Below are 9,150 nucleotides of genomic sequence, written 5' to 3' on the forward strand. Positions count from 1 at the left end.
GTGCTGCCTCTCCATTGGCAAGAGATGACACATGTATCTTTTAATAACCTTCATTTAATTCTTTCATGACATTAGCATGTGTAGAAATGTTACAGGCTTGTGTTCAATACTGATAACGTTGCATTGCTGCGTGGGTTAAAAGCAAAGCCCTTTGTGTCAAGTAGAATACAATCACTTCATTTTTCTTTTATATATAAAATAAACACTTAGAAGTACGAACTGTTATTGCTATTACATTCCTGAGTTGTGCAGAGAACTCGTTCTCTTTGCCTTCATTAGATGCTCCCTGCTGTCAGCAGCCTCTGCTCATCAGTCGCAAAGCTCTGTGGCGTGTTATAAAGGGTTTGTCCATGCAAGCTGGCAACTGCACGCAGGGAAATTTTCTGTGGAGGCAAAAAAGGGAAGAAACCACAGCTTAGCAGGCTCATCACTTCTTCAGCAGGGACAGTTGGATGAAAGACCAAAACACAGATCAGCTCCTGAACTATTAACCCAATCCTGTGCTGTCCTCCTGGGCATAATAAACTTCATAATTCACCTACAGCAAACCTCCCGTGACTGTGGCAGATCGGGCAAGTGAAGCTGCTTGGAGCTCGACTGATGCTGCCAACGCAGTAGGAGTGTTCTCTACTGAGGAAGAAAGGACCGCTCAGAGCTGTTCACACCACAGGTCCTCCAGCCTTGATGACTGATACACACAAGCTTAGAAGCAGGCAAAGAGACCACCCTGCATCGTGTCAGGCTATTGGAAGTCTGGAGAAACAGAGCACATAACATCAACGTTGATTTTACCTGAAAATCACGAATATAGGTGAGGAAAAAGCTGAGGAAGGAGAATGCTAATGACCACTCGGAGGCAGTACTGACAATGTGAGCCGTGTAGCCCTGTGTAACAGGGAGAGAGAAGGGGAGAAAATAAAATCAGTATGAGAAAGTCTTGGTGACTGTCATGGCACAAAGTTGGCTTGAACACATGACGCCCTGCATCTACAACTACTCTGTTCAGAAAGCAAAATCCCTTAGGATATCTGGGGTCTCTAAAAATGAAGTGCTGAACTCAGTAGAAGAGTTTGTTAAAACATTTGTTTTTTTCTTTTTTTACTCACTTTTTCCTGGGGGTCCCAGTGCAACTTTTGCACAAGATCTCTTCCATACAGGCCACTGTATAAGACAACTGAGGAAACAAACACTGTGGAAATACGTTAAGGAGGATTCAAGACAAGGAAGGAGCAACTTGGAAATTCCAGCCTTGGCACTGGGGTGCTTCAAAGGGAGTCTGTAAGGAGACCTGTGTGTTCTCTACCAGGTCTCCTCAGCAGAATGAATGCTAACAGATGTGAACAGTTCCGCATCATTCCCTTTGACTTGCAGGTTGCTCCAGCATGAAAAGCTTGATTCTAAGTGCATCAGTCATCTCTGTATACTGCACCTTGTTGTACCTCCTTGATCAACCTTAACGTCTGCATGGAAACACTTAGGCTGTGATGGATGTGAACCATGCTTACCACTTCCAGCATTGGTTATTTTTGAGTTATCCAGCAGTGGATAAGCATTTCTAGGTTTCCTTCCGCCTTCCACTACCGGAAACAACCACTTCTCCCATGGCCAGAGACGACTTCTTGTTACCACTTCTCCCTTACTACATGATGAACTGTTAATTTAGGAAATACTCAATTTCCCTTTGATTCCCCTTCCATATATATAGGTATGCATATATCATTATTTCTACACTCCCCTCTAATTTGGTTAGACCATACTGGTTTACAGACCTCAATAGATCTTGTGGGGTTTTTTTGGCATCTGTACAAGGTTCTTAACTTGAATCAGTTCATGTTGCTCCCTTTCACTCTGCTCCAATTGTATTTGGCTCTTAACTGTTTGGAGCTGAAAATCTCATTCTTCTCTAGCACAAAAAAAATCTCATAGCTGACTTCCTTGCCATGTTAAGCCTTCTCCTCCTCACTTCATTACCAATAACCAGCCTGACCCAAATTACATTGTTTTGCAGTAGCAGGAATGGGAGCTTGGCAATCAGTGAGGTGGTCTATGGCTTAATGTTGGTTGTGGCTGTCAGCCCAGGAATAAATAAAATCAGCAGGGATTAAATAGGTGGCCTCAATTCAACTGCAGCAGGAACAGCATTTAGGCAATGATTTTTGGACTCATGTCTTTGGAATGTAAATTCTAATGCTTTAGTGTTGTAATCCTGTTTGATGCAACTGAGTCACGATTTTCAAAACACAGTGTTTAGGAGTGAACATAGGAACTGCTGGTTCAGTTTCCTAATTGTCAGATAACTCTGGATAGGAGAAATGCTCTGTTTCTGAATGAGTTTGCCTAGATTTCTATGGCTGCTTCCTATGGCTGCTTACAGAACTTGGAACTCAAAGGGAATGATGAGTTCCAGAGCCAAAGGAAGGCTGTTGGGAAAGTCTGCCAGAAACTTCTTGTATTTTGACTTCTAGGATGGGCAAGGGAGGAGATGGCAGGTCACATGTCTCTTCTGAATCAACCTTGGCAATGCATTCCACAGCTGCTTCTGTGATAAGTGCCAGAACTTTCTGACCTGCTCAGGGATCCAGCTGTATGAGCGCACTGTGCTGCACACAGTTGGGTTGGCAGTGTTTTCTTTTATGCTACGTTTTCTACTTCTCATTCTAGTAGTACCCAATCACAGAACTGCAACATTTTGTTAGCCTGTGACCTGCTAGCAGGCTTACCCTGATGGTGCCCTTTTTTCCTGAAGTTTCCAAGCTGTAAAACTGGATAGAAAAGCCATGATACAAGCTGTAAAACTAAGGATGGTAGATCTTCTGTAGCACAGTCTGTCCTGCCAGCAGGTTAAACAAACATAGCTGCAAATACAATTGTGGAAGCTGCTCTGTTCCATGGAGGCGCGTTGCAGTGAAAGGATACTGCTTGCAATGCTTGAGCAGCACCAGAGCAGCACGGCCAGTCGGATCAAAAAGATGTCTTTGCTGTGAACTTCTGGCTGCATCAAGTAGGAGAGGATGGTCTGAACCAGCATGTAAATGGCCCCCACTCCAAATGTCAGGCAGGCTCCGACCACGTGGATGTAATACAGAATACATTTCTATGGAGAGAAAGAACAGTTTGTACAGAACCTGGTTTAATTTTCAACTCTGGGAATATTTTCCTTCCATAACCTGCTGGTGCTCCACGCGCACAGTCATCCTCTCATGTTCCAAACAAAAGAGTTCTGGAATGTGCCAGCACTTAAGACATTTTCTTGGAAGCCCACAGAGTTAGCTGGGAGCCAACGCCTGGCAGCCCTCTGTACTGCTGCTCTGGGGATGTTGTTGCAGCTCATTTACAGTTCAGCTATATCTCAATTGCAGGAATTCATCAACGCTGCCTTCATTATCATGCTGAGCAGTAATACGGAAACTGAATGGAGGAATCCCTGCAGTTGGGAAGGTAACAAGAGTGACAGCAGACTGCCTGCTGAATACTTGTAGCCAGGGAATCTCTGTGTCTATGAAGGATAATGCAATAGAAGACAAACATGACATGCAATTCTAGTCCCCCAAATGAGGTTAAAACCAATGAGCTTTAGCAATTCTCTGAACTACTGCAGTTTAAACAAGCTTCGTTTGTCCTTTCCTCCTATCCCTGACTGAGCTGTGCTACGGGAAATGAGAGAAAGGTGGAACTTCTCAAGAGCTGCTTTTCCCTGGCCCTAATCCAGCCGGAGAGCAGTGAGCCGCTGCAACCTCTAGTGGCTAAAGGCGCTGCTACAGAGAACTTCTCTTTCTTTTGATGGTTTGGAATTTTGTGACTTGCTGCTCACGCATCCCGGTGGATAAAGAAAATCAGAAATATGTAAGAAACTCCAAATTCAAACTTACCCATAACAGCTTTCTGTAGAGAATTTGATTAGAAAAACAAACAAACAAACAGGTTTTTCCCTCAAAAGTTTTGCTTTTAATTCCCCCCCTCCCCCATCCCATCTTATCACAGTAAACAAACACCCAACTCTGGACACAAACCTGGAAATTTGCAATGATGCAAAGTCCAAAGCAGCTCATCAGTCCCAGCAGAAGGCCAATCTTATTAAGCTTGATGATCCTGGATTTGTCTGGATTCAAAGCATAGACTTGTTTGTAACGGACATACATGGTGGCCATACCTAAGAATGAAGAACCCAAATGCAGTAAACTGTTTTTTCCTTTTTTTAACTGAGAATGTGCTGAGTGATGGGGGCACCTGTTTGAAGTACAAAAACTGCCCTAGGAAACGTGGGAATGTGGAAGTCAAAGCTGACATAACTGACCTACTAAGGTTTTCTGGTCTCCTTCACTTGAAAAACTACATTGATTTTTCTCTGTGTAACCAAAGCACAAGTAAGATGACTTCCTTAATTCTGCATTGATATTCCTCTTACCACTATTCCCTCTCTTTCTTATTCTCTTTCTTGTTCTCTTTTTCTCTCTCACTCTCTCTCTTTCTTTCTTCCTTTCTCTTCCTCTCTTCCTCTCTTTCTCTCTCTCTCTCTCCTGCATTTTTAACCTTCTGGAATCTGCAGTTGGTAGGAAACATCCCTGTGATATATTTTCCTCTAAGTCACTTAACAGAAGTAAGTTAACTGCCTGAAATTTAGCTTTGATGAGAATTATGGGCTGTTTAATGATCTTAATAAGTAAACAGTTTAAAACCATGTGATCCCATAACTATGTGCAGCTTGCCAGGGACACCTTTCTCTACTCACCCAGGAAAGATGAAACATTTAACATGATCCCAAATAAGCATCTCTCAGGAGGTATTGTCCCTGTATCGCTGGAAGAAAGAAATGAATACTAAAAATATTTGTAACTCAAGTTTCCTTTTCAGTCTACAAAGAAACCATAAGAAGCATGCTGTTCTTAGAACCAGGAATGAACATTTTTGGTATATTCCTTGTATTCTGATCTTCATTCATCACAAAAGGTGAATAAGGAGCATTAAAACCTGGAAATGTATAAGAGCCTGGAAATCTGAAAGATCAAAATTAGAGGCACACATGTACAGCCTCAGTGTTCTGCAGTTGGAAATGTAGATTGTATGAATGTTACCAACCTGATGTAGGGCACCAGAGGGTCAACATGGTGGAGGACGATTGCAGTGATGTATGAAAACACAAATGTTGCTGCTGACCAAACAACCAAAGCCACGGGCAAGAAAGAGAGGCCTTGCTGAAACCACCACATTTCAACGCTGACTTCCAACTCTGAACACTGTGGAGAATTGAACAGAAATATTTACTAACAACATTTGGCTTTTCTGAGGCAAACTGCCTATTCGTATGGACTGCAGGTGCTGCCAGGGATGGCTCTTCTCATCGCAGAGGCTGTGCCAGGATGCATTTGTGCATATGTGAATGCATTTGGTGTCGCTCTCAGTCCTGTCCTGCAAAGCTAATGTGAGTATCTGACCTCAGGGCATGGAAGCAATCATAAATAAGCAGAAATAACATCTGGAAATGTTAACTCTGAAATTCTTAGAAGATCACGAGAAAAGAAATCAGCGACCAGTGTCGCTTTGCTGCATGTCTTGGCATTTGTTGCTGCCAAAAGAAGGTCAGATGGGTCACTGTGAATAACTGACTCTATTTTCTTCTCACCCTTGCATCGGAGAGTCACAGGTCACCTCGGTTGGAAAAGATCTTCAAGATCATCCAGTCATAACACTGTGTTAGAATTAACGAGGCTGTGACAGAGGACGTGTGCTGATAGTGACAATTTAACTGATAGTAGCTCCTATAGAGCCTCTCATTTCCATTAACAATCAGCTGGGCAGACATTGAGAAAACAACCTAAAATTACTTTAATATCTGCACTCATTTAGTGCCTGTCATGCTGTGTGACTCAACATCTGTTACAAGAATCACTTAAATAACATTGCAGATACCTACGAGCATGAGCTGACTGCTACCAGCCACAACCTTTGAACTCAAGAACTGATGACTATGGGTGGAAGAACAGTGCTGCAGTTTTACAGGTGGGAGGGAAAGGTCCATTTACAGTGGAGTTAAACTGCTAACTACGTATTCACATGCTATCCAGTTCTGGACCTGTGAATGGAAAACGAGACAGCGAAAAGGAGAAGAATAACAGAGAATGCAGATCCAAGGGCATCCCAGACAAAGATCTAGCAGCATGTGAGGAAAGGCCAATAGCACTGTGGGAATATAGAAATAAGGCAGCACTGAGAGGCTTTAGGAGGCATGAAATGCCTAAAAGGCAGGAGACTAGCAAAACAAAGAGAGAGAAAGAGGCAGGAAGCACAGTTAATACGTTTCAGAGGAGGGAAAGGAATTTGAAAATAGAGAAGAGTGAATCTTGTGACAGAGCAGAGCTGATCGCCTCCCACACATCTCAGCACTGCTGCTGTGTACATCCTGCGCGCTGCTGCTGCTTGCTCCCAAGCATCTCTTCCCAAGGTGCATCTTTCTGCTGACCTCCTCCACCTGTGTGTCCAGGGAAGCTCACGGAAGCCCAGCTCTGCAGATTCATCAGCTAATGCCGCATAATGAGCATTGCTCATTTGCAAGAAACTCGTCACCGCCTCGTGCCTGTGCTTCCTTGAAGCCTACAGTATCAGTGGTTCAAACAAGGCACGCTCCTGGGACAGAGCAACAGCCACCCATGACTGATAGACCTTGAAAAGAATGAATTACATCCTTATAAAACTAAAGGTTCAGCTGCTTGTAAGGAAGACATTCTACATCTTAAGAATAAAGTGACCACTGAAACTGCTTGCTTTCTGACCCTTATACTTTCATTTTTAAGCTAATGTAACATTTGTCCTCTAATGTTGACTTTCATTTAAAGGCCCTCATGCAAAACAGATCATAATGAATATAACTTCAAAATCCCATATCTCAAATGTGTGAATTTGGAATCTGCATGAAAGAAATGTGTATTTTGCACAGCAATCTGTTTCCAACTTCAAAGCAACTTCGGGCAGTCAGTCTGGTATCTGCATTTTGATTTACCTTTAGCATTTAAATGTTATCAGTGCCTTAGCGTTATTTCTGAACTAACAGATTTTTGCCTGAAAACAAACAAACAAACAAACAAACAAACAAACATGCCACGTACCTGAGAATAAGGATGTTGAATGAATTCCTCAAGAGGAATCCAGAGTCATCCTTCTGGTGAAGCTCCCCATCCACTTCATTTTCCCCTAAATGGTTGAGATATGAAGGAAAACACTCCAGATGTGAGGTAACTCTCAATCTTTTCATCTACACTAGTCTCTTTCTTAGCATCTTCTGTTAGTCACTGCTACAGGACTCTGGGTAGGTGCACCTTTGGCTTGACTCAATGTTTTTTCTATTCTTAAGTGGTTTAAGAAGTGAAGCACCTGTATGGTGGGACAGCAGCAATGCAGGAGAACAGGTTGAAGACTTTTGGATTCATATAACTTGTCTATAGAAGGGTTTAACTTGAAATGAGCTTTCCAGCAGAAACCTGAAAGCGACTGTTCCAATGGAATTAAAATTGTCCCAGTGCAATTAAACTGTTCCCAACTGATTACTGTGGGTATCCCCATGATCCATCCCACCCCACAGCTGGAGGCAATGCCCTGCACACAAATCACCACCATTTGCATGTGGTCAGATGCACAGAGCAGCGTGGCAGCTGGTTGCAATGTGAGAGCTCTGCTGAGCTCGCTGTACAGCTGCAGGATGCTGTGCAGAGGCAGACCTGCTGGCCAGCCCTGCAATTAATTATGATTAGCGCCTCATCCTGTCCTATTGTTTTCAACAGCAAGGAGTAAAACACACTCAGCCTCCTGCTTTTTTTCCAGCGAGGCCCTTTGCCAACTGATGATATCAAGGCCATGGGCAGCCTCTCTCTTCAGGATTGTTTTCTAAAACCTGTATCCTGTTTTGTAGACATGTCTGTGTGCTAAACGGGGAAGGGCTGACCCTCAGGTAATACCTGTGACAGGTATCGTATCAAACCATATCGAGGGCAAGTCGAGGAAGGGCATTAAAAGCACAGAGCTTGCTTTATGCACAGGAAATGGGCAGCAGCACTGAGAGCACACGGAACAGAAACTACAGAAGTAACAAAAATAAAAGACAACCGAGATCACAAAGGGCAAAAAGTTAAAGGTGGAAAAACAGCAGAAAGCACACAGATGGGAGAATTCTGAATCCGTGCTGGGACAGGAAAAGCACTGCCAGCCTCTCCCTGCGCTCCCAGCCCCGCAGGCGGGTGCAGCCCGGCAATGGGCACTGCGAAAACACTGCGGTGAGGGCAGAAAGAGAAAGTGTGTGTGCTCTGCAAGGTTGGACGGGGACGAGTCGCAGGGGGACACGGCAGCGATCCCTTGCACAACTTGTTGTCAGGGTCAGACCGATAACAGCGGATAAAGGTTGGGAACCTGCAAAGGAGCAAAGCGAGAGCGCGGGGAATGGACGGGCTGCGCTGCTCGCACGGCTCAGCGACGGCAAAGGGCTCGTTTTGAGCGTTTCGTCCATCCAGAGCCCAGCAGCTGCTGCGTCGTGTGTGGGGGTGAACTGCTGGGGGCCGAGGGCTGGATACGTGGGTGGACGGTGATGGGACAAGGGAACGGTGTTCAACTGAGTTTAGGTTGGATATCAGGAGGAAGTTTGTCAGCCAGAGGGCGGTGAGGCACTGGAACAGGTTGCCCGAGGAGGCTGCGGACGCCCCATCGCTGGGGGCATTGAAGGCCAGGCTGGATGTGGCTCTGGGGGGGTCAGGAAGGAGGGGAGGAACCGAGGGGGTGGGGGGGCGGAGGGGCTGAGCGGGAGCAGCCGGAGGCGGCCGGGCGGTGCCGGGAGGTGAGCGGTGAGACGAAGGGTGTCTGAGAGAGGCGGAAGGGAGGACGGAGCGGGCCGGGACCCGCCAGGCTCAGTGTGCGAACCCCAACCCAACCCCCAACCCAGCCCCCTCCCCGCGCCCCCGCGCCGTTACCTCAGCCGCTCCCGCCCCGGCCCCGCGCGCCCTGCCCCGCCCCCACCCATTAGCCCCGCCCCTTCCCCGCCTCATTTCCGGCTGTCGCAAAAGCGGCGTAAAGCACCGCCGGGCGGGGAGGCTGAGGTAAGGCTGCGCGCGTCCCGCCGCCCTGTGCGCTGCCGGGGGGTTCCGCGGGAAGGGGCTGCGGTGTAGCTGCGGG

At 45.9% G+C, this 9,150-nt stretch overlaps 1 protein-coding gene across 1 annotated transcript; it reads right to left on the reverse strand.

Moving 5' to 3' along the window:
* Positions 1-230: 230 nt before the first annotated feature.
* On the reverse strand, positions 231-5,207 carry DRAM2 (DNA damage regulated autophagy modulator 2; the record flags this gene model as incomplete). The annotated part of the gene is made up of 7 exons (XM_079546330.1): positions 231-383; positions 793-885; positions 1,107-1,189; positions 2,917-3,094; positions 4,011-4,150; positions 4,730-4,797; positions 5,077-5,207. The coding sequence occupies 7 exons, from the start codon at positions 5,205-5,207 to the stop codon at positions 276-278; spliced, it is 801 nt and encodes a 266-aa protein (XP_079402456.1). The 3' UTR covers positions 231-275.
* Between the last annotated feature and the right edge of the window lie 3,943 nt (positions 5,208-9,150).

This window comes from Tetrao urogallus (genome assembly GCF_951394365.1).
Source record: "Tetrao urogallus genome assembly, chromosome: 24".
NCBI lineage: Eukaryota > Metazoa > Chordata > Aves > Galliformes > Phasianidae > Tetrao > Tetrao urogallus.